Raw genomic sequence first — 28,000 nt, forward strand, 5'->3', positions numbered from 1 at the left:
CGCGCTTACTGATTTGCAGAAATCGGTGATTTAGCAATTTAAATTTTGTTATCATTCGTTTAATATTATTATTTGGCGGCAGAAAATTTGCAGATTTATTATTTATAGTATTCTTTTTCTGAAATAAAGTTTTTATTCTAACCTTGTCTTTCCCTTTAAAGTTCATGTTTACAATTTAGAACATTTTACATGCAAGAAATCTTTTGTTGTGTTGTTTAGTTAATAACATCTTCTGTTTTCTATTTTTTATTTATCTCTCAATACATCTCTTTTTCTAGATAATAAGGCATCTTGAATCCTTTCGTATCTTTTGATATCCATATATTCTACACTTTTCTTCACACAAACATCTGAATAAAGTGGATATTTACTCCCCAAGTTTTTTACAAACGCTTTTTCCCATGAACCATGTAAGTACATGTCCAGTAAAATACCATACACCGCATTCAATGTTAAAATTGTGTGTTTCTGATACACTCTTAAACTGAAAAAGAAAGGTGAAAGATAAATTAAAATGCATATACAATCTATAACAAAACAGTCAGATAGTCATATTTCAAAAGATAAAATAAGATCTGTCTGAGAACAGTGCGCGCCACTTTTCTCAGTGCTGGATAGTAAAATAAAAGCAACATAGAAAAGCAGACATAACTCTGCAAACATGCTTTTCAGACTTACCTCCCCTTGAACATCAACAAATATCCTAAGTGAATACCTTCAACGGTTTTTGAGAAGGCAAGTATTCTAAGTCAAACAAGGGAAATAATTAAGCAAAAAAAATTTCAGGATAATGTCCCCACTAAAAATGCATTTTAAACTTAATAGTCTATCTTTGATGCCTTTTGAGAACTATACCCTAACAAAAATTTAACCATGAATTTCAAAGTCACTAGGGGACAGAACTCAGAAAAAACAAACTTAAATGTTACCTGCCATTTAGAGATGCATCCTAATTTAAAAACTGAAATAAGTATTCTAAATTTGAAGTGATTAACTTCAACAATTTTTGAGAAATTGACCTTAGAAGAAAAAATTAAATTAAACAAGAGGGCCATGATGGCCCTGAGGTCGCTCACCTGTATATAGCCCCACCCCCACACACCCATAAGAAGATGTTTCATGCTAAACATCTAAGCTCTAGCTCATTGGTCTTTGAAAAGAAGATTTTTTTAAGTTTTTACTATAAACATATAGTTAAAAACAATGACACCCCTGGGGCGGGGCCAGTTTTGACCCCAGGGCTTTTATTTGAACAAACTTTGTAGACACTTACTAGAAGATGTTTCATGCTCAATATCTAAACTCTAGCTATTTGGGTTTTTTCAAAGAAGATTTTAAGTTTTTGCTATACACATATAAGGAAAATCAATGACCCCCGGGGCGGGGCCAATTCTGACCCCAGGGCTTTAATTTGAACAAACTTTGTAGACACTCACTAGAAGATGTTTCATGCTTAATATCTAAACTCTAGCTATATGGGTTTTTTCAAAGGAGATTTCTTTAAGTTTTTGCTATACACATATAAGGAAAATCAATGACCCCCAGGGCGGGGCCAATTTTGACCCCAGGGCTTTTATTTGAACAAACTTGGTACACACCTATTAGAACATGTTTCATGCTAAATATCTCAGCTCTAGCTCTTTGAGTTCTTTAAAAGAAGATTTTTTTAAGTTTTTACTATATGCATATAGGGAAAATCAATGACCCCCTGGGGCGGGGCCAATTTTGACCCCAGGGCTTTAATTTGAACAAACTTGGTAGACACCCATAAGAATATGTTTCATGCTAAATATCTAAGCTCTAGCTCATTGGGCTTTTTAAAGAAGATTTTTTAAAGTTTTTACTATACCCATATAGTTAAAAACAATGACACCCCTGGGGCGGGGCCAGTTTTGACCCCAGGGCTTTTATTTGAACAAACTTTGTAGACACTTACTAGAAGATGTTTCATGCTTAATATCTAAACTCTAGCTATTTGGGTTTGTTCAAAGAAGATTTTAAAATTTTTGCTATACACATACCGTATTGTTTCCATTTATCGCCCCCGGGGCGTTGCAAAAACGGAAACGGGGGGCGTTAATTAGAAGCACATTTGCATAAAATGAAAATTAATTTTATTTTTAAAAATATCTAAAAATCTCCCAACTATTTTCGTCCTATAAACCTCTTGTTCATCGTACGATAAATAAGCAGCACAAAATTATTGTAGACAATACGGTAGTCTGCTGACCGAGATAAACTTTGTTAAGTATTGATTTTTCCTGCTCTGGCAGGAAATTATGACGGGAAATTATGACAGGAAATTATGACGTAACAGGCATCAGTTTACCTGTGTGTAAAAAACTTGATTTAATGATTTAATCAATACACAATGGAAGGTTGTACTTCTAAGAAACGTACACGAATGCATTCAAACTGAAAGTTGAATGTTTCTTGGAAGTTACAACAGTTAGTTTTTTTTTTCTGTTTATTTTTTTAAATACACTTCGGATATTAAAATTTTCAATTCAGGTAAGAATTTTTTTTCTTCATTTTTCACCCACGGGGCGCTAATTAGAAGGGGGGCTATAAATAGAAACAATACGGTATAAGGAAAATCAATGACCCCCGGGGCGGGGCCAATTTTGACCTCAGGTCTTTTATTTGAACAATCTTTGTAGACACTCACTAGAAGATGTTTCATGCTTTATATCTAAACTCTAGCTATTTGGGTTTTTTCAAAGAAGATTTTTTGTTTTGCTATACACATATAAAGTAAAATCAATGACCCCCGGGGCAGGGCCAATTTTGATCCCAGGGCTTTTATTTGAACAAACTTGGTAGACACCTATTAGAACATGTTTGATGCTTAATATCTTAGCTTTAGCCCTTTGAGTTCTTTAAAAGAAGATTTTTTAAGTTTTTACTATATGCATATAGGGAAAATCAATGACCCCCTGGGGCGGGCCAATTTTGACCCAAGGGCTTTTATTTGAACAAACTTGGTAGACACCCATAAGAAGATGTTTCATGCTTAACATCTAAGCTCTAGCTCATTGGGCTTTTTAAAAGAAGATTTTTTTAAGTTCTTACTATACACATATAGTTAAAAACAATGACACCCCTGGGGCGGGGCCAGTTTTGACCCCTGGGCTTTTATTTGAACAAACTTTGTAGACAATTACTAGAAGATGTTTCATGCTTAATATCTAAACTCTAGCTATTTGGGTTTTTTCAAAGAAGGTTTTAACTTTTTGCTATACACATATAAGGAAAATCAATGACCCCCGGGGCGGGGCCAATTTTGACCCCAGGGCTTTTATTTGAACAAACTTGGTAGACACCTATTAGAAAATGTTTGATGCTAAATATCTTAGCTCTAGCTCTTTGAGTTCTTTACAAGAAGATTTTTTAAGATTTTACTATATGCATATAGGGATAATCAATGACCCCCTGGGGCGGGGCCAATTTTGACCCCAGGGCTTTTATTTGAACAAACTTGGTAGACACTCATTAGGACATGTTTCATGCTAAATATCTTAGCTCTAGCTCTTTGGGATCTTTAAAAGAAGATTTTTTAAGTTTTACTGTATGCATATAGGGAAAATCAATGACCCCCTGGGCGGGGCCAATTTTGACCCCAGGGCTTTTATTTGAACAAACTTGGTAGACACTCACTAGAAGATAATTCATGCCAAATATCTAAGCTCTAGCTCTTAGGATTTTTTAAAAGAAGATATTTAAAGTTTTTTCTTTCGGTTGCCATGGCAACCAGAGTTCTGCATGGAATTAAATTCTTTGAACAATTTTTAAAGGTGACCACCAAAGGTACATTCCTGTGAAGTTTGGATGAAATTGGCCTTGTGATTTATGAGGAGATGTCATTTAAAGTAAAAGTTTACGGACGGACGCCGGACGAAAAGCGATCACAAAAGCTCACCCTGTCACTTTGTGACAGGTGAGCTAAAAAGGAAAATACCTTTTCAAAATTTTACGATTAGATGTATTTGCCCTTCTGAAATGGTGTAATAATTTGATAGTGAATATGTATATCAAGTTTAAAGTGAATTTCTTATTTTACTGAGAAAAATGGACCTTAACAAAAAGGTTAACCAGGGCTAAAAATCAAAGTTGAAAAAGGGGCAAAACCTAGCAATTTTTTTTTTTATAGGAGAATCTGCCCTTTTGAAATGACATCCTTGCATTGCATACCAAGTTTGAAGTGAATATGAGCCGTGTCATGACAAAACCAACAGTGCGTTTGCGACCAGCATGGATCCAGACCAGCCTGCGCAGTCTGATCAGGATCCATGCTGTTCGCTATCAGTTTCTCTACTTGTAATAGAGTTGGTAAGCGAACAGCATGGATCCTGATCAGACTGCGCAGATGCGCAGGCTGGTCTGGATCCATGCTGGTCGCAAACGCCTTATGTTGGTTTTGTCGTGAAGCGGCTTATCTAGATCAATATCAACAGCAGACGGCTCATATCTTTTATTATTTCTGAGAAAATAGACCTTAATGGGAAGGTTAACCAACTCCAACACCAACACTTATGAAAAAGTCATGACAATAGCTCCACATTTTTTCCTTCCTAAAAGTGGGGGCCAATAAAATGTAATGCTTAGGTTATTTAGTTCTTAAATAAGAGCCAAACATGCATGTCAAACACAAAATACAAACTACATAGTCATATACATGTACATGTACTATTTACCCCAGTGACCAATTGCCTCCACTCTAAAAATTCCCCCTCTTAAAAAAAATTGGAAAAAATCCCCTTTAAAGGATGGATGCTTAAACTGGGGTTAAATGAAAGAAATAACAAGGGTGCCATAGTCACAAAATACGCCCGTTTACAAAAGCTTTAGACGGAGATGGGGGCATTATGGATAAGTGTTATCTAGCAAGCAAGTTTTTATTCTTGGCACATTGTGTTGTTAAATGAACCTTAAAACAAATCAGTAGGGAAGATATGCACAGGATGTGTGACCTTGACCTTGGTCGCAAGGACCTGAATTTTATGCACGGCACTCAGCCTCACAATGATGAACATTTGTGCCAAATTATATTGAAATCCCTCTATGCATGTAGAAGTTTTGCTCCAGACAAGCGTTTTTCTATGAGCTCTAACTGTGACCTTCATCTTTGACCTAGAGACTTGGTTCATGTGCAGGGCACTAAGCCTCATGGTGGTGAACAATTCTATAAAGTAACATTAAAATTCCTCCATGCATGTAGAAAATATGCTCCGGACAACATCTGGATATTTAATCATCTCTAGTGACCTTGACCTTGCAAATATTAACCTTAATTAAATGTGTCACACCTGTAGTCATGATAGTTACCATTTGTGCTACAATCCATCAATAAATGATGACTAAATGGTCCCTATACACATCTTCAAATTTTTATCTGAACTTTGACCTCTATGTGTAACCTTGACTTTGGTCGCAGGGATCTGAATTTTGCGTGTGACACTCAGCCTCACAATGGTGAACATTTGTGCCAAGTTATATTGAAATCCCCCTATGAATGTAGAAGTTTTGCTCCGGACAAGTGTTTTTCAATGAGCTTTAAGTGTGACCTTGACCTTTGACCTAGAGACCTGGATCATGCATGGAGCAATACATATCATGGTGGTGAACATTCCATAAAGTATTATAAAAATTCTTCCATACATGTAGGAGATATGCTCCAGACAAAATCTGGATATTTCACCATCTTTAGTGACCTTGACCTTCCATATATTGACCTAAAGTACATGTGTCACAGCCGTAGTCATGATAATGACCATTTGTGTTACAATCCCTCAATAAATGATGATTAAATCGTCCCTATATACATCTTCATATTTTTATCTAAACTTTGACCTCTATGTGTGACCTTGACCTTGGCTGCAGGGACCTGAATTTTGTGCGCCTCACAATGGTGAACATTTGTGCCAAGTTATATTGAAATCCCTCAATGCATGTGGAAGTTTTGCTCCGGACAAGCGTTTTTCAATGAGCTCTAAGTGTGACCTTGACCTTTGACCTAGAGACCTAGTTCATTTGCGTGACATAGCTTCTCATAATGGTGAACATTTCTATGAAATTTCATTAAAATCCCTCCATGCGTGTAGGAGATATGCTCCGGACAAAATCTGGATATTTCATCATCTTTAGTGACCTTGACCTTGTATATATTGACCTAAATTATATGTATCACAGCCATAGTCTTGATAATGACCATTTGTGTTACAATCCCTCAATAAATGATGACTAAATGGTCCATATACACTTCTTCATATTTTTATCTGAACTTTGACCTCTATGTGTGACCTTGACCTTGGCCGCAAGGACCTGAATCTTGCGGGGGACACTTCGCCTCACAATGGTGAACATTTGTGCCAAGTAATATTGAAATCCCTCGATACATGTGGAAGTTTTGCTCCGGACAAGCATTTTTCAATGAGCTCTAAGTGTGACCTTGACCTTTGACCTAGAGACCTGGTTCATGTGCGCGACACTGCTCCTCATAGTGGTAAACATTTCTATGAAATTTCAATAAAATCCCTCCATACATGTAGGAGATATGCTCCGGACAAAATTGGACGCCGCCCGCCCGCCAGGGGCGTTCCCATAATACGTCCCGTTTTTCAAACGGGCGTATAAAAAGCATTGTTTACAACTGTTTAAATTACTTTCCCTAGAGTCCAACTTTATTTTTTTTCTTAAAAACAGACCCAAAGTTATAAGCAAAACAAGAGCTCCCTGTTTCTAAATATGATGAACAATAGCTCCATGTTTCTAAATATGCAAAACAATATGAATGAATAGGTTAATTAAGATTTTTCTTACTCGCAGTATGTTTTGATTGGAAACGACGCAGTTCTGATGCCTAGCTGCCTGGCAATACCTAATGTCTGATGCTTTTTATTCGCCAAATCAACAAATCCGCCAACAATGTATGTGCAGTCTCTATCAAATCTCTTCATCGGTGGACCATCTGGTGTCAGGTAAACCAAATCTGATTTATCAAATAAGTCAGAGAAGTGTTCCTTGTGCACAGTGCAAGATTCCATTTTCTGATACTTTATAAATCGCGCAATATGTTCATTTTTATCAATGCTTGTTAAATGAATATTCAGAGGCTGCAAATGCCTCTTATTCATTCCCCATATTTCTTGAATCTGTGTAGCAGAATGAATATACTCTCTTTCCCTCTGCTTGAAGTCTAAATCGAAGATCATGTTAATATCTGAATGCCAAGCCTTCAATTTCTTCCAGTTATCATGATCTCTTTGTCTTGGTGAATAATTAATGCTAAACTCCGGTATCCTAAAATTTGCTGCTAATTCTTCATATCTTTTTTGTTTTTTTATTCTATTAATTTCTTTCTTCTCTTCACTGCTTCTCCTGCGTAATTCGTCTTTGTAAAGCTTTCGAAAGTACTTTACTCTAGCATTATATGTATTATGCTCGGTAATCAGGACTTTCCAACTTGTAATAGGTATAGTCTCTGGCACCTTTATAAAGAAAACAACAATAAAATGAAAACTAGAGCTATAACAGAAAGTGATTTATACCCCCATCAGCAACTTTGACTTTTTGAAAAATAAGTAGTCTGAAGAAAAATTTGAACTCAACCTATAGTAAATGAAGTATCAACTGTGTACAAAGAATTATTTCAATTAATTGTAATCCCAACCAGAATCTTCATATTAACTTGCTATACACCAAATTTGATTACATATCTCATTCCTAACCTTAGTTACTAGTACTGTCTGGAAACAATTTTTCTATTCTTAGTAACATTGACCTTGACCCCCAGGGGGTCCAAATGCGATACCGATCTCCACATAATCTCCATCAGGTCTCCTCATCAGCTTTACATCAAGTTTGATTATAATATCTCATTCCAAACTCTAGATATTGTCTGGAAACCTTTTTTTCTATTTTTAGTAATATTGACCTTGACCCCAGGGGGTCCAAATGCAATACCAACCGAAGTCTCTAACATAAGTTGGCTATACACCAAGTTTTATTACAATAATTTATTCCTAACTCATAGTTCTTGTCTGGCAACTGTTTTTCTATTCTTAGTAACATTGACCTTGTCCCTAGGGGTCCAAATACCATCCAGGGTCTCCACGTAAGCTTGCTATACACAAGGTTTGATTACAATATCTCATTCCCAACTCTGGTTATTGCCAGTAAACCATTTTTCTATTTTTAGCAACGGTGACCTTGACCTTTAGTTATCGTCTGGAAACCATGAAGTGGACAGACCAATGGACCAACCAACAGACAAGCTGACTCCTATATACCCGTCCTAAACTTCATTTGTGACGGTAGAATAAACAAAAGAGCCATGACATCATAGTCACCAGAGTTTGTAAGAAAATTTGCAAATTTTTCTCTTTTAAAATGTATGGAAAAACAACGTAAGGACCTTGCTTTTAGAGGAATCAGAATTGTTTACCTACCTAATCTGCTTGACAGTTATGGTAACCTTTAAATCATTCATATTTAAAAATCAAAATGTGACAAACAGATTTTAATCAAGATGATTTTTAATAATTTTTCTCAATATTGTCATCTTTTGTTTCCTGAATTTAATGAACAACCTTGGAAGACGGTCCCCTACAGCTAATTTGTTTTGAAGATTTTCAAAATGTTTCATACATGTATACAGTCAAGACTGCCTGTTTCAATGACTCTTTGTTTTATCAGACAATTGCTTCAGTCCACCCAACACATTTCCCTATATAAATGATCTGAATTATGCGACTTCCTGTTATAAGTGACTTGTTTGTTTGATAAAGTATAATGTCACACCAACACAGTATTGGTCATATGGTGACATTCCAGCTTTAATGGTGGAAGAAGACCTCAGGTGCCCTTCTGTGAATCATTTCAGGCACGAACTGACACCCGGGTAGAACCGACAACATTCCAGAAGCTAGCTGGATAGCTTCCTCACATGAAAGAATCCAAAGTCCCTGTCAGGATTCGAACCCACAGCGGCGAGGGGTTAGTTTGAAGTCAACAACCTCTTAACCACTTGGCCACACTGTCATATGTGACATACAAACCTAATTGTCTGGTCCAAATGCATTGCTTTGTCTAATTTTAAACAACTTTCACACCTTGTTATTGTCCAGTTATCAGATAAAGTAATACCTGTTTTTACACCCAAGGGACAAAAAAAATTAAGTTATTTCATGATAACAAGCAAAAATCTGGAAGCATGATGCTTTAATATTAAAATGGACTGTTCCAAATTCAATGCAGGGCAAATTTATTAAATGGATATTAGGTTCAGTGTTAATAACACAAGAGCTCGAAAATTTGAAAGAGTTGTCATAAGGGTGTTTCATTGAGTATAATAAGGTTTACCTATATAATACATAAATTGTCCTAAAAAAGGAACAAAGGCTTGTTATTAGGATGTTTTATCAAGTAAATTACTGCTTGATTATTATGACTGCATAAAACTGTCACCCAAAGAGCACAAACCCTTAAGTAAATGTAGTATGGAGATACATGCTTACATGCAAAAATGTAACCGAGTATTTCTTCGCTGAAAACGGGGCTAAATTATGCAAACAAATCAGAGTTATGATAATTGTGTCAATCACGTTAGATAATCACAGACAAGAAGTGTGTGAAGTTTCAATCCATTCCCTTCAGTAGTTATGGAGATGCATGCTAACACGCAAAAACTTAACCAAGAAGTTGAAAAAGGGCATAATTATGCAAAAAATCAATTTAGAGTTAAGGTTTTAGTGCCTATCATGTTAGATAATCTAAGAGAACAAGTGAGTGAAGTTTCAATCCATTCTCTTCAGTAGTTATGGTGTTACCAGCTTACACATAAAAACTTAAACACATGGACGAAAACGCCAACAAATGGGGGACTGCATTGGCTCGAGTATATTGCGAATAGTCAAGCTAAAAATTAACAATGTAATCAGCATAGTTATTGAGGTAAATTTGTTAAATTAGATGATTATATTGTGCAAGATTTATACTGATAATAATGCATACTTCTACATTTTCGCCTTGTAAAATTTCGCGCAATTGTTTAATTTCTTTCATTTTCTCTAATCCGGATTCATCAAGGTTTGCAACAAATTCTTCAGCCTCTCTCAACATCTCCTCCTGTAGTGGCTCTTTTGGCTGTACATCACAATAAGCTGCTGAAGGAACTGCAAATAAAAAACAAACATGGTCCAAACTGCCTAGAATTGCTCAACTGAAATATTGTAAAGTATTAGCTTCTGTTAAATTTCAGTGTTCATACAGACATCATCAAATGCCAAAATTCTAGCATTTTTTTGGCATGTTTTCCCATTTTTCAAGCACAATTTGTTCCACATATATTATTTGTAACCAATGAAAAATTAATGTAACTTTAAAACAGTCATACAACATTGGAAACTTTATTCTTAACTGTACATCATCTTTATGTGATATTTTAATACATGTATTCTTGTATAGTGCAAACTAAAATATTCTAGTATGACCAGCAAATTCAATTATTATTATTGTTCATCTTCTCTCATTACATACATGCAATGTATTTGTCCGGGGGCCGGTTCTCCCATATTTCAAATGATTTTTACCAACACTATGTCAGTCCTAGTGAAACTTGAAATAATCTTACAGGACAATAGGTCCTGTGAAACCTAGTATTTTACAGGACCTTGGTGACAATTTATAATACAGGACCCTAAAATTTTGTAGAATTTTCCCCATTTATAATAGTTATTAGTATGTAAACCAATTTCAAGCATATCTGCAGCAAATTTAAGCACTTTTCAAGTATCAAATTTAAGGACTTTTAAGCACTTTTTTCCTTTTTAAGCATTTTTAAAGAAAGGTACTCAAATTTAAGCACTTTTAAAGTCTGTACCTACCCTGTTTATAGTTAACTAAATTCTTAAAGGAATGGATCAACACAAGATCTGACAGAAACTGTTTTAAACTCTAAACCAGCTTGAACAAAAATGGATAACCATTTGTCATCAGTATAGAGCCGGGCTAAAATGCACATCAAAGCAGTCAAATCATGCTGTGCATGATACGGCAAGCATTTTAGGTGACTGTTGACCGCGGACAGCAGCTGCAGGTGACCGTTAACGGATGTATAAAATAGAGTGGTTGAGGCATCACAAACTGACTGTTAAGGTCAGGTGACCGCTGAAAAGAAGTGATCCTTAGTACAGGTTTGACTGTAACATGTATATATTTTTAGTAGAGTAACTCAACATTTTTGTCTAGATACTTATTGATGAGCATCATTTCCTTATCATCATTATCATACACTTAAAATATATACTTGTGCCTCATATTTCCGTGGTACTTAACTGTTTAAACACAGACAACAAAAGTTAAGAGGACAAAATTCTGGAAAACAAAGTGAATATTGTAGGATAGACATGTCAATTGCATCATAGTTAATTCCATTTAATGTTTGCATGTAAGCAATTATGTATACAACATTGTAATTAACAACCATCTGCAGCCTAGTGAGTAAATTTGTGTTCTCATATTTCCTAGGCAATTACATTTTAACAGTTTCAAAAGCAAAACCAATAGTAAACTTTATTTATTAGTACACCTATACCTAGGCTCATCTGAAAGGGGCGATTTTCTCTTTGGCATTTATCAAATACCTCAATGGTTCTTTAAGAAAGAAGATTTTTTTAAAAGGTATGAAATCGAAAAGAAAAATGGTGAAATATTAAATAACTTTGCTCTTAATCTGAATAAAATAATTTTTTTTAGTTCTATATGTTACATTTCGATAAAAATACAATAAAATAGTAAAAGTAAAACTACTGGCAGGTTCATTAAGTCTAGGAGGCACTTTAAACTGTTTAAGCCATATACCTTGGAAATATGGGTACCTCGGAAATATGAGGCACCAGTATACATTTCCTTATGTTGTTAACAAATATTTAACAAGGGGGAAGGGGAGCAAACTTTTAAGAAAGGAAAATTATTATAATAAAACAAACTACAAACCTCTCCAAAAAAGTTGTTTTGACAATCTTGTGGGAATCTGAAGTAATCTTTTTATCAACATCTTCACTGCCTAAAATTACAAAAAAACAAATGTATACAAGATGTTTACAGTTCACTTTTGATCTAGCCTATCAAACCAAGATTATTAATTTTTACAGATTAAAGTTAATGAAAATCAAAATCTATGCCAGTTGATATCAAATTTCAATTTAACATCTAAAACTGTCCACTAGGTCCACATTTAATAGCTATACATCAAAGGACAAGAAAGTAGGTCACTTTGTGAAATTATCTAGGTCAGCTGATATAAAAGTTCAATCTTACATCTGATTCAAATTCCATAGAACAACAAGAGCGATCAGTGATCACATGTGTCGCCTCATGATGGCCAATTTCATGTTGGGACAAGTTTTGTGACAGACGGACAAACAGATGAACAGTGCACAACTAGACTTGGTACTGATCATTCCTGTAAGGTTTAGGTAAGTAGTTTATGAGGAGTAGTCCGGACAAACTTTTGTGTATCTGGCAACACACAGAAAAAAAACACCTTTTTATCAAAGGGCCATAACTCGGCCAAAAATCATTCAACTGGAAAACCCGTGCAATATGCACAAGGACTTGAGCTACAGATCAATCCTGTAAAGTTTCATTGAAATTGCATAAGTGGTATAAGAGAAGTAGTCCGGACAAACTTTAAAAATAAAAATTATTAAAGGGCCATAACTCTAACAAATATCATTGAACCGAAAAATGCTGACAATATGCACAACTAGACTTGGTACTGTCATTCCTGTAAAGTTTGGATGAAATTGCACCATTAGTTTATGAGGAGTAGTCGGGCAAGCTTTTGTGTTTATGAGGAGTAGTCGGGCAAGCTTTTGTGTATCTGGCAACACACAGAAAAAAACACCTTTTTTATCAAAGGGCAATAACTCGGCCAAAAATCATTCAACTGGAAAACCCGTGCAATATGCGCAAGGACTTGAGCGAAAGATCAATCCTGTAAAGTTTCATTAAAATTGCATTAGTAGTATAAGAGAAGTAGTCCGGACAAACTTTAAAAATAACAAGAAACATGGCAATGCCACGAAACCAGGTTTTCAGTTATCACCATTGTAGATAAAATATGTTGTAGTTGAAATACAAATACAAGAAACAAATTGTAACTATGTGCAATGTAAATCATGAATAATGTAGGAGGAATTGCACACAGAAGAAGAATTCACCATATATTCTGTATAAGGAAAAAAAAACAAAGGGCCATAATTAAGTCAAAAATTATCCAATCACAAAACCCCGACAATATGCGCCAGGGCACTTGATGACAAAGCTTCTGTGAAAGTTTGAACAAAATCCCTTGAGAAATGTAGGAGGAGTTGCACACAGAAGAAATTGTTCACTATATATTCTATATAAGGAAAAAAAACAAAGGGCCATAATTAGGTCAAACATTATCCAATCAAAAAACCCCGACAACCTGGGCCAGGGCACTTGATGACAAAGGTTCTCTGACAGTTTGGTCAAAATACGTTGAGAAATGTAGGAGGAGTTGCGTACAGAAGAAATTGTTCACTATATATTCTGTATTAGGAAAAAAACAAAGGGCCATAATTAGGTCAAATACTACCCAAACACAAAACCCCGACAATATGCGCCAGGGCACTTGATGACAAAGGTACTGTGAAAGTTTGGTCAAAATCTCGTGAGAAATGTAGGAGGAGTTGCGCACAGAAGAAATTGTTTACGCCCGCCTGCCCGTCCGCCCGCCGACATACCTCAATCTAATAACCAGATTTTTCCTTCGGGAAACCTGGTTAAAAATTATTAAAGGGCCATAACTCTAACAAAAATCATTGAACCGAAAAATGCTGACAATATGCACAACTAGACTTGGTACTGATCATTCCTGTAAAGTTTGGATGAAATTGCACCAGAAGTTTATGAGGAGTAGTCCGGACAAGTTTTGTGACGGACAGACAGACGGAGGAGAAGTGATCCCTATATGTCGCCACTACTCCGTAGAGGCGACACAATTAAGTAGGTCAAATTCATCAAATTATCTAGGTCAGCTGATATCAAAGTTCAGTAGTAGCCTGTAGGTCACATCATATCATCAAAATTTAGGTCAGCTGATAAACCAAATCATCCATTTTTATAAAACAAATAACAGACTGTCAAATTCCATAGAAATGTGTCTTTCTCATAGTCACTTAAAAGACCAGGAATGTGTCAAGTAGCTCTTAAAATATACAAGCCTCATGAATGTGCTATTAAAATATCCCTTATTTAAAAAAGTATTTTTTATCATAATCATGGAAAATTTATCAAACTAAAAGAGCCAATGTCCTATATTTACTTGACAGATGGACAAAATGCTCATGTTTTTTTTAATGTTTTAGTGAGATATACATTTCCAGAGTAGCTTATTCTAAATAATGATGACAATGATATTTTTAACAATGCTCCAATTGAATTAGTTGTGCATCTCCTCCCATAAAATAATATCTTCATCTTTTTATCACTTTTCTTATTAATTATTGTCTTAAACAAGAACTGTCAGGGGACAGTATTGGCTCGACTATTCGAAAAAGTTGTCACAAGGGTGTTTTATTGAGTGTATTAATGCTTATTACCTATGAACACATAAAATTGACCGAAAAGGTACAAAGGCTTCTTATTAATAAGATGTTTTATCAAGTAAATCACTGTTTTATTATTATAAATGCATAAAACTGTCCCAAAAAAGGCACACACCCTTCAGTAGTTATGGAGATAAAAGCTTTCAAGGAAAACTTTACCATGAATTTTTAAGTTGAAAATGGGGAGAAAAATCAGCCTAAATGCAAGATAGAATTATGGATCTTGGTCAGTGACCTACAATTATGACCCTAAATGCATATGTGAAGTTTTAAATAAATATCTTTAATAATTATTGAGATATGTAAAACTTGCATGTAAACATTAACCTGGAGACTAAGTAGAAAAGGGGAGATGAATCAGCCTAAATGCAAGATAGAGTTATGGAACTTGGTCAGTGACGTACAATTATGACCCTCCAATTATAACCCTAAGTAATATGAAAAGTTTCCAGTAAATATCTTTGAAGACCTTTAACCTTTAACCAAAATTTCTAAGTTTCAAGGGGCAAATAATTCTGCAAATATTGCAGGCAGAGTAATGCAATATTGCAAACTGATGTACATTGTTACTATAACAAGAGCTGTCACAGGAGACAGCAAAGCTCGACTAATAAAATACTGGACGCAGTAAGGAGGACAAAACTATGAAAGAAAAATCAATTATGTATAATTATGTATTGAGTTATAGTAAAAAAATAACATTTGTTAACATAAATTCCAAGATCAAGGGGAATAATTCTAGAAATAGTCATGCTAGAGTTATGGACCTTGCCACACAACATTTGTGTAATGATAAGAAATATATATTTGAAGTTTGAAGTAGATACCTTAAAAAATAAAGAAGTTATTATATTTCTTAAAGAAAATCCTAAGTTCAAAGAGAGATAAATCTGTAAATATTGCTTCAAGAGTTATGAACATTGTCACATAAAATGTAATTGATGATAAGGAATAAGTATTTGAAGTTTGAGGTAGATAAAATAAAAAAGTTAAAATAAAAAATAACATTTTTCTAGTAAATAAATCTAAGTTTATGGGGAGATAATTCTTGCAATATTGGTGCTAGAGTTATGAACCTTGTCACATAAGATGTGGATGATGATAACGTAAATATATTTGAAGTATGAAGTTGATCCCTTTAGAAATAAATAAGTTACAGTAAAAATAATATTTTGTATGGAAAATTCTAAGTTCAAAGGGAGATAAATCTGTAAATATTGGTGCTAGAGTTATGAACCTTGTCATATAAGATGGGGATGATGATAACGTAAATATATTTGAAGTATGAAGTTGATCCCTTAAGAAATAAAGAAGTAAAAGTAAAAAATAATATTTTTAAAAGGAAATTCTAAGTTCAAGGGGAGTAAAAAATAACACTTTTCAAGTAAAAAAATACAAGTAAATAGGGAGATAAATCTGAAAATATTGGTGCTGGAGTTATGAACCTTGTCACATAAGATGTGGTTGATGATAAGGAACATATATTTGAAGTTTGAAGTTGATACCTTATGAAATGAATAAGTATCAGTAAAAAATAGTATTTTTTAAGGAAAATTCTAAGTTCAAGGGGAGATAAATCTGAAAATATTGGTGCTAGAGTTATGAACCTTGTCACATAGGATGTAGTTGATGATAAGGAACATATATTTAAAGTTTGAAGTTGATACCTTAAGAAATGACAAAGTTATAGTGAAAAATATTTTACTGCACCAAAACTTTAATCTAAAATCTGGACGCGGACGCGGACGCCGACGCCGACGCCGGGGGCGAGTAGGATAGCTCTCCATATACTTCGTATAGTCGAGCTAAAAAAGTATTGTAAATTTCTATTCAATATCTCAAGCAATAATTGGGATATTTGACTTTACAAAAAAAAATTAACCAAAATTTCTAAGTTAAAAAGGGGCATAATTCTGTCAATATTGTAGGCAGAGTTATCCAACTTGTCAATCTGATATACATTGTTACTATAAATAAGTACTGCAAGTTTCAATTGAATATCTCAATCAATAATTCAGATATGCTTGAGCAACACACTATTAGCAGATGCTGAAGTAGTCCTATAAATATGACGTCGCTTTGAGATATTTTTGCTTCTGGGCAAAGCAACATAAACTATAACAAGCCTGTAACGGGTCTGACTATAATCTAACAGTTGAGGTAAACATACGCGTGATAAAATCTCAACACTTGAGGAAATACCGCTGTAAACTAAACCGCTGACGAATTAGCTGACGATAGAGAGTAAATAGGAAACTGCTGGCCAGTTAAATGGAAACTGCGGAAAAATATAATATATTTTATATATCTAACTGGTTAGCACTTTTTATAATAAGTTTAATTGGTCAGCAAATTCTACCATATGTTTAACTGGGCAGTAGCTTCTGGCACGCTGAATTTGATGCCCATATAAAATAAGAAGGAAATTTTAAAAAAAGCATTTTCTACTATATTTTTTTCGGGAAATGTAGAATCTGCTTTATTTACTTATATTACAACATAAATACACAATTCACGACAACGCGCCATAATGCTTTATAAATCTTACCTAATACCTTAAATTTCAGCAATGCTATGCTTATAACTATGCTAATAAATCATTTTACTTTTTAGAAGTATCATTATTTAAAATTCACGAAGTTGACCTCATCATGGATTTCCCGTAACCTCATACATTCTATTAGTATGTTCATTTTTAAACATAAAATATTTATGCAACAAGTGCAAATAATACTGCAAAGACAGCAAAGGGAAAGCTCCGCAAAAAACATTGCTTTTAGCTATGTATATGATATTAGATTATTATGATAATCATTGTGATTTTAAAATAGCATTATTATACATGGAAAATGAAAGCAGACATTATATTGCGCGATGAAAGTTACCGGAATCGGTTTTAATCCCTTAAATTTTGTTACAACAGATTGGCCATTATGTTCAACTTTTAATCATACAAAAGGTTTTGTGACGTAAAAATAATTTATAAAGTATATTGTTTTTTATATATATTTAAAGAAAACACAGACACATTAAACAGAAATGATTCCAATTTTTGACATGTATATACTTGTCACGGTTCAAAACTGTTCACTATTCAGGGGAGATATTGGGTAACGGATGGATAGCTCAATCGGTACAGTCGCGGTACGGTATTCCGAGGGTCCCGGGTTCGAGTCCCGATCAGCCTGCACATTTTTATACTCCTCCGCTATATTGAAATGGGTACAGACAACAATGTGAAATTAAAGTCGGAGTTTATACCATCACGGTATCCCCTGTTGGGCCCCAAATGTCACAAGGAGAGAAAAATGTGCAGTCTGGCCGGGACAGTAACCCGAAAACCTCGGAATACCGTATCGCGGCTCTACCGACTGAGCTATCCGGCCGCTTATCACACCAATTCCCCTTAATAGTGATCAGTTCTGAACCGTGACATACTAGCTAGTACATGTATTATGACTCTCAAATTTTTTATTTCAACATAAAAACAAAGTAGATGTTTTTATCACTCTCAAGTGTTAAGATTTCGCCATATCGACAGAATATATGTATTATGACTCTCAAGTATTGGGATTTCAACATATAGACATGATATATGTATCATGTCTCTCAAGCGTTGGGATTTTAATGTCTAGACAAAATATTTGTATAATAGCCCTCAAGTGTTGGGATTTAAACGTCTACACAAGATATTTGTATATTGACCCTCAAGTGTTGGGATTTCAACATATAGACAAGATGAATGTATAATAATTCTCAAATCGTTGGATTTCAATGTCTATATAATATATATGTATTATGTCTCTCAAGTGTTGGGATTTAAACGTCTACACAAGATATTTTTATATTGACCCTAAAGTGTTGGGATTTCTACATATAGACAAGATTAATGTACAATGTCTCTCAAGTATTGGGAATCAACATATAGAACAAGATATATGTTTTATGTCTCTCAAGTGTTGGAATTTAAAAGTCTACACAAGTTATTTTTATATTGACCCTCAAGTGTTGGGATTTCAACATATAGACAAGATATATGTATTATGTCTCTCAAGAGTTGGGATTTTAACGTCTAGACAAGAATATATGTATAATGACTCTCAAATGTTGGGATTTTCAATGTCTAGATAAATATGTATTATGTCTCTTAAAAGTGTTGGGATGTTTCAACTTTGCTAAACAAAAGATTATTTTGGCATTATATATAATGACCTCAAGTTTGGTTTTCCACATATAAAAAAGATTAATATTATGTCTTTAAAATGTTTGGAATTTCAACATACAGAAGGGAAAGATGTATTATGGTCTTCTCAATTGTATTTCTATAATGTCCCTCAAGTGTTAGGATTTTCAACATATAGACAAATATATGTATATATATTCTCAAGTGTTGGGATTTTCAACACAGACACAAATATATTTGCTAATATTTGTCTCTCCAAGTTTTTTATTTCAACACATACATGATGAATGATGTATTACGGTCTATTCAAGTCTTGGGATTTTAAACTTCAAGACAACGATATTTCTGATAATGTCCCTCAAGTGTTGGGATTTCAAATATAAACAAGAATATGTAATACAAGATATGTATTATGTCTCTCAAGTGTTGGGATTTTAATGTGTAGACAATATATTTCTATAATGACTCTCAAGTGTTGTGGATTTCAACATATTGAAAAGATATTTGCATAAACAAGATATATGTATTATATCTCTCAATTTTTGGGATTAAAACGTCTAGACATGATATTTCTATAATGTCCTCAAGTGTTGGGATTTCAACAAATAGACAAGATGTATGTATTATGTCTCTCAAGTGTTGGGATTTTAACTTATAGATAAGATATATATATAATGTCTCTCAAGTGTTGGGATTTCAACACATACACATGATATATGTATTACGTGTATCAAGTCTTGGGATTTTAATGTCCAGAAAAGATATTTCTAAAATGTCCCTCAAGTGTTGGGATTTTAACATATAAACAAGATATATGTATTATGTCTCTCAAGTGTTGGGATTTTCACGTGAAGACATGCCATTTCTATAATGTCTCTCAAATGTTGGGATTTCAACATTTAGACAAGATATATGTATAATGAGTCTCAAATGTTGGGATTTCAACATATAGACATGATATATGTATTATCTCTCTCAAGTGTTGGGATTTCAACATATAAACAAGATATATGTATTATACATTTTAAATGTTGGGATTTTAACATCTAGACATGATATTTCTATAATGTCCCTCAAGTGTTGGGATTTTAACATATAAACAAGATAAATATATTATGTCTCTCAAGTGTTGGGATTTTAATGTGTAGACAATATATTTCTATAATGACCCTCAAGTGTTGGGATTTTTTAACATATAAAAAAGATATATGTATAATGAGTCTCAAATGTTGGGATTTCAACATATAAACAAGATAAATGTATTACGTCTCTCAAGTGTTGGAATTTAATATGTAGACAATATATTTCTCTATAATGTCCCTCAAGTGTTGGGATTTCAACATATAAACAAGATATATGTATTAATCTCTCAAGTGTTGGGATTTTAACATCTAGACATGATATTTATATATAATGTCCCTCAAGTGTTGGGATTTCAACATATAAGCAAGATAAATATATTATGTCTCTCAAGTGTTGGGATTTTAATGTGTTGACAATATATTTCTATTAATGACCCTCAAGTGTTGGGATTTCAACATGTAGACAAGATATATGTATAATGAGTCTCAAATGTTGGGATTTTTTGTTGGGATTTCAACATATAAACAAGATAAAATGTATTACGTCTCTCAAGTGTTTTGGGATTTTAATGTGTTGACAATATATTTCTATAATAATGACCCTCAAGTGGTTGGGATTTTAACATATAAACAAGATATATGTATTATGTCTCTCAACTGTTGAGATTTTAACGTCTAGACATGATATTTATATAATGTCCCTCAAGTTTCGGGATTTTAACATATAAAAAATGTAAATGTATTATGTCTCTCAAGTGTTGGGATTTTAACTTGTAGACAATATATTTCTATAATGACCCTCAAGTGTTGGGATTTTAACATATAAAAAAGATATATGTATAATGAGTCTCAAATGTTGGGATTTCAACATATAAACAAGATAAATGTATTACGTCTATCAAGTGTTTGGATTTTAATGTGTTGACAATATATTTCTTTAATGACCCTCAAGTGTTGGGATTTTAACATGTAGACAAGATATATGTATAATGAGTCTCAAATGTTGGGATTTCAACATATAAACAAGATAAATGTATTACGTCTCTCAAGTGTTGGGATTTTAATGTGTTGACAATATATTTCTATAATGACCCTCAAGTGTTGGGATTTTAACAAAATAACAAGATATATGTATTATATCTCTCAAGTGTTGGGATTTTAACGTCTAGACATGATATTTATATAATGTCCCTCAAGTGTGGGATTTTAACATATAAACAATATAAATGTATTATGTCTCTCAAGTGTTGGGATTTTAATGTGTAGACAATATATTTCTATAATGTCCCTCAAGTGTTGGGATTTCAACATATAAACAAGATATATGTATTATGTCTCTCAAGTGTTGGGATTTTAACATCTAGACATGATATTTATATAATGTCCCTCAAGTGTGGGATTTTAAAATGTAAACAATATAAATGTATTATGTCTCTCAAGTGTTGGGATTTTAATGTGTAGACAATATATTTCTATAATGACCCTCAAGTGTTGGGATTTTAACATGTAAAAAAGATATATGTATAATGTGTCTCAAATGTTGGGATTTCAACATATAAACAAGATAAATGTATTACGTCTCTCAAGTGTTGGAATTTTAATGTGTTGACAATATATTTCTATAATGTCCCTCAAGTGTTGGGATTTCAACATATAAACAAGATATATGTATTATGTCTCTCAAGTGTTGGGATTTTAACATCTAGACATGATATTTATATAATGTCCCTCAAGTGTTGGGATTTCAACATATAAGCAAGATAAATATATTATGTCTCTCAAGTGTTGGGATTTTAATGTGTTGACAATATATTTCTATAATGACCCTCAAGAGTTGGGATTTCAACATGTAGACCAGATATCTGTATAATGAGTTTCAAATGTTGGGATTGTAACATATAAACAAGATATATGTATTATGTCTCTCAACTGTTGAGATTTTAATGTCTAGACATGATATTTATATAATGTCCCTCAAGTGTCGGGATTTTAACATATAAACAATGTAAATGTATTATGTCTCTCAAGTGTTGGGATTTTAACTTGTAGACAATATATTTCTATAATGACCCTCAAGTGTTGGGATTTTAACATATAAAAAAGATATACAGTATGTATAATGAGTCTCAAATGTTGGGATTTCAACATATAAACAAGATAAATGTATTACATCTCTCAAGTGTTGGGATTTTGATGTGTTGACAATATATTTCTATAATGACACTCAAGTGTTGGAATTTCAACATATAAACAAGATATATGTATTATGTCTCTCAAGTGTTGGGATTTTAACGTCTAGAAAAAATCTTTCAATAATGACCCTCAAGTGTTGGGATTTCAACATGTAGACAAGATATATGTATAATGAGTCTCAAATGTTGGGATTTAAACATATAGACATGATATATGTATTATCTCTCTCAAGTGTTGGGATTTCAACATATAAACAAGATATATGTATTTTATCTCTCAAGTGTTGAGATTTGAACATCTAGACATGATATTTCTATAATGTCCCTCAAGTGTTGGGATTTCAACATATAAACAAGATAAATATATTATGTCTCTCAAGTGTTGGGATTTTAATGTGTAGACAATATATTTCTATAATGACCCTCAAGTGTTGGGATTTCAACATATAAACAAGATATATGTATTATGTCTCTCAAGTGTTGGGATTTTAATGTCTAGACATGATATTTATATAATGTCCCTCAAGTGTTGGGTTTTAAACATATATACAAGATAAATGTATTATGTCTCTCAAGTGTTGGGATTTTAATGTGTAGACAAGATATTTCTATAATGACCCTCATGTGTTGGGATTTCAACAAATAGACAAGATGTATGTATTAAGTCTCTCAAGTGTTGGGATTTTAACATATAGACAAGATATATGTATTATGTCTCTCAAGTGTTGGGATTTAAACGTCTGGATAAGATGTTTGTAGTATGAACCTCAAGTGTTGGGATTTCAACATATAGACAATATATATGTATTATATATCTCAAGTGTTGGGATTTCAACAAATACACATGATATATGTATTACGTCTACCAAGTCTTGGGATTTAAACGTCCAGACAAGATATTTCTATAATGTCCCTCAAGTGTTTGGATTTCAACATATAAACAAGATATATGTATTATGTCTCTTAAGTGTTGGGATTTCCACATTTAGACAAAATTTCTGTATTATGTCTCTCAAGTGTTGGGATTTTAACGTCTAGACAGGATATTTCTATAATGACCCTCAAGTGTCGGAATTTCAACATATAAACAAGATATATGTATAATGTCTCTCAAGTGTTGGGATTTTAACGTCTAGAAAAAATCTTTCAAAAATGACCCTCAAGTGTTGGGATTTCCAAATATATACAAGATATATGTATAATGAGTCTCAAATGTTAATTTCAATAGATAGACAATATATATGTATTATGTCTCTCAAGTGTTGGGATTTTAACGTCTAGACAAGATATTTCTATAATGACCCTCAAGGGTTAGGATTTCCAACACTTGAGGGTCATTATACAAATATCTTGTCTACAAATCCCAACACTTGAAAGACATAATACATATATCTTGTATATATATTAAAATCCCAACACTTGAGGGTCATAATACAAATATATTATCCAGACGTTAAAATCCCAACACTTGAGAGACATAAGACATATATCTTGTCTATGTCTTGAAATAACAACATTTGAGAGACATAGTACATATATTTTGTCTTTATGTTGAAATCCCAACACTTGAGAGACAAAATACATATATATTGTCTAGACATTGAAATGCAACCATTGGAGAGACATTATACATATATCTTGTCTATATAATGATATCCCAACACTTGAGGGTCATCATACAAATATCTTGTCTAGACGTTAAAATCCCAACATTTATGAGTCATAATACATATATCTTGTCTACATGTTGAAATCCCAACACTTGAGGGTCATTATAGAAATATATTGTCAACACATTAAAATCCCAACACTTGAGAGACATAATACATTTATCTTGTTTATATGTTGAAATCCCAACATTTGAGACTCATTATACATATATCTTTTTTATATGTTGAAATCCCAACACTTGAGGGTCATTATAGAAATATATTGTCTACACATTAAAATCCCAACACTTGAGAGACATAATACATTTATCTTGTTTATATGTTTAAATCCCACACTTGAGGGACATTATATAAATATCATGTCTAGACGTTAAAATCCCAACACTTGAGAGACATTATACATATATCTTGTTTATATGTTGAAATCCCACGTTTGAGGGTCATTATAGAAATATATTGTCTACACATTAAAATCCCAACACTTGAGAGACATAATACATTTATCTTGTTTATATGTTTAAATCCCAACACTTGAGAGACATTATATAAATATCATGTCTAGACGTTAAAATCCCAACACTTGAGAGACATAATACATATATCTTGTTTATATGTTGAAATCCCAACACTTGAGGGACATTATAGAAATATCATGTCTAGATGTTAAAATCCCAACACTTGAGAGATAAAATACATATATCATGTCTATATGTTTAAATCCCAACATTTGAGACTCATTATACATATATCTTGTCTACATGTTGAAATCCCAACACTTGAGGGTCATTATTGAAAGATTTTTTCTAGACGTTAAAATCCCAACACTTGAGAGACATTATACATATATCTTGTTTATATGTTGAAATTCCGACACTTGAGGGACATTATAGAAATATCATGTCTTCACGTGAAAATCCCAACACTTGAGAGACATAATACATATATCTTGTTTATATGTTGAAATCCCAACACTTGAGGGACATTATAGAAATATCATGTCTAGATGTTAAAATCCCAACACTTGAGAGATAAAATACATATATCTTGTTTATATGTTGAAATCCCAGCACTTGAGAGAGATAATACATATATCATGTCTATATGTTTAAATCCCAACATTTCAGACTCATTATACATATATCTTGTCTACATGTTTAAATCCCAACACTTGAGGGTCATTTTTGAAAGATTTTTTCTAGACGTTAAAATCCCAACACTTGAAAGACATAATACATAAATCTTGTCCATATGTTAAAATCCCAACACTTGAGAGACATAATACATACATCTTGTCTATTTGTTGAAATCCCAACACTTGAGAGACATAATACATATATCTTGTTTATATGTTGAAATCCCAACACTTGAGGGTCATTATAGAAATATATTGTCTACACATTAAAATCCCAACAATTGAGAGACATAATACATTTATCTTGTTTATATGTTAAAATCCCAACACTTGAGGGACATTATATAAATATCATGTCTAGACGTTAAAATCCCAACACTTGAGAGACATAATACATATATCTTGTTTATATGTTGAAATCCCACGTTTGAGGGTCATTATAGAAATATATTGTCTACACATTAAAATCCCAACACTTGAGAGACATAATACATTTATCTTGTTTATATGTTAAAATCCCAACACTTGAGGGACATTATATAAATATCATGTCTAGACGTTAAAATCCCAACACTTGAGAGACATAATACATATATCTTGTTTATATGTTGAAATCCCACGTTTGAGGGTCATTATAGAAATATATTGTCTACACATTAAAATCCCAACACTTGAGAGACATAATACATTTATCTTGTTTATATGTTAAAATCCCAACACTTGAGGGACATTATATAAATATCATGTCTAGACGTTAAAATCCCAACACTTGAGAGACATAATACATATATCTTGTTTATATGTTGAAATCCCAACACTTGAGGGACATTATAGAAATATCATGTCTAGATGTTAAAATCCCAACACTTGAGAGATAAAATACATATAATTATCTTGTTTATATGTTGAAATCCCAACACTTGAGGGACATTATATAAATATCATGTCTAGACGTTAAAATCCCAACACTTGAGAGAGATAATACATATATCTTGTCTACATGTTGAAATCCCAACACTTGAGGGTCATTATTGAAAGATTTTTTCTAGACGTTAAAATCCCAACACTTGAGAGACATTATACATAAATCTTGTCTATATGTTAAAATCCCAACACTTGAGAGACATAATACATACATCTTGTATATTTGTTGAAATCCCAACACTTGAGAGACATATATATATATATCTTGTCTATATGTTAAAATCCTAACACTTGAGAGACATAATACATTTATCTTGTTTATATGTTGAAATCCCAACACTTGAGGAACATTTAAGAAATATCATGTCTTCACGTTAAAATCCCAACACTTGAGAGACATAATACATATATCTTGTTTATATGTTGAAATCCAAACACTTGAGGGACATTATAGAAACATCTTGTCTGGACGTTAAAATCCCAAGACTTGATAGACGTAATACATATATCATGTGTATGTGTTGAAATCCCAACACTTGAGAGACATATATACATATATCTTGTGTCTGTGTTGAAATCCCAACACTTGAGAGATATAATACATGTATATTATCTATATGTTGAAATCCTAACACTTGAGGGACATTATAGAAATATCATGTCTAGACGTTAAAATCCCAAAAATTGAGAGATATAATACATATATCTTGTTTTATACAAATATCTCTTTTCTATATGTTGAAATCCCAACACTTCAGAGACATAATACATATATCTTGTCTACATGTTGAAATCCCAACATTTGAGGGTCATTATAGAAATATCTTGTCTAGATGTTTAAATCCCAACACTTGAGAGACATAATACATCTTGTCTATATGTTAAAATCCCAACACTTGAGAACACTAAATGAGTCATTATAGACGTTTTTACAAGACATATATGTTTGTTCAGCAAAATAAAATGTAAATATAAATGTAAGTATTTAATATACTTCGTTTCTAATAGATTATTTACAACTGTATCGCCAGTGTTATTTTTACTTTATGCTTTTTTGTCGGTTTACTTTCTTTATCGTCTGCGAGTGTCCTATATATGCACGTAAGAATAGTTTTAGATGAAGACGTAAAAAAATGTCTAACTACCCTTACCATTTATTGCAATATCTATACGAAGAAAGTAATTTTTTGAAGGATAATGGAGTAACAAACATGAATTATCATATAAAATATAAATGTATCTATAATAAAACGTAATAAAAGTGACATAAAATTCAATCTTTTTTTTAATTCTTTCAAAGCACTATTAACTAAATGTATCAGATTTCCATTACCACGGATTTTAATTGTAAATTAAAACACGTGCCATTATATCCAATTATTATCAAGCTACCATCGCCAAATTAACAATCTGCTATTTATATCGTCCGTGTTTCGCTCTTTCTCTATAATTATTGTGAGCATTTAGACTGTGCCATTGTATACACTCAAGTGTTGGGATATTTTGTTCCTGAAGTGTTAATATATAGCCAATTCGGCCTGTAACGTCTAAGATATTGGACTAATGCTGAAGAGGCTACCTACCTCGGAGTGACCTTCGAAAAACGGCTTAATGTATTAAAATTCTGCTATTAAACACTGAAAGGTAAGACTTATTCTTAACTCAATATGGGGCTGATTTGTTAAAGGGCCGAAACGCCAGTTGGGTAATTTGGGGCCGATACGTCTTGGGGCCGAAATGACTCGAAATCAATTCCTGATATCAGTCGTAAGAGGGGTTGGCAGTATCCAGAGATTGATAGAGATACTGTTCAAATCGTTAACGATTACATTACATCATCAGCACCATTACCATAAGAAAATATATTAGACACAACATCTATAAAAAAAACAACAACAACAAATCAACAAAAAACAGTTCTAAAGAAAATTATGGGACAGGTCTGACTTGAGGTCTATTTGATTGTAATTCGTCCAAAGAATATTTGTCATTTAGTTCATGTTTACTATTAAACTGTCGTTCATACCTATGCATTAAGTTGTTTACCGCTAGAGATGAGAATTGTTTAAAATAACCATCAAGCATGTGGAGCAATCGGATTCTAAATTTGACGGAAAAGACAGAGGAGATGCGATTGAAATATAAACTGGTCCCCTGCGCACTTCTAAAATGTACATCTTG

General features: G+C 33.0%; 1 protein-coding gene across 1 annotated transcript; it reads right to left on the reverse strand.

The window, feature by feature from the left end:
- Positions 1-230: 230 nt before the first annotated feature.
- LOC132722037 (tRNA methyltransferase 10 homolog A-like) lies at positions 231-28,000 on the reverse strand. The gene is made up of 5 exons (XM_060706433.1): positions 27,846-28,000; positions 11,995-12,064; positions 10,012-10,172; positions 6,820-7,487; positions 231-484 (listed from the first exon to the last, which is right to left on the reverse strand). Exons 2-5 carry the CDS (start codon positions 12,053-12,055, stop codon positions 247-249), a joined length of 1,128 nt encoding a protein of 375 aa, XP_060562416.1. The 5' UTR covers positions 12,056-12,064; positions 27,846-28,000; the 3' UTR covers positions 231-246.

The sequence above is a fragment of the Ruditapes philippinarum genome, unplaced genomic scaffold (assembly GCF_026571515.1).
Source record: "Ruditapes philippinarum isolate M1 unplaced genomic scaffold, ASM2657151v2 ctg853_1_1_1_1, whole genome shotgun sequence".
Taxonomy (NCBI): domain Eukaryota; kingdom Metazoa; phylum Mollusca; class Bivalvia; order Venerida; family Veneridae; genus Ruditapes; species Ruditapes philippinarum.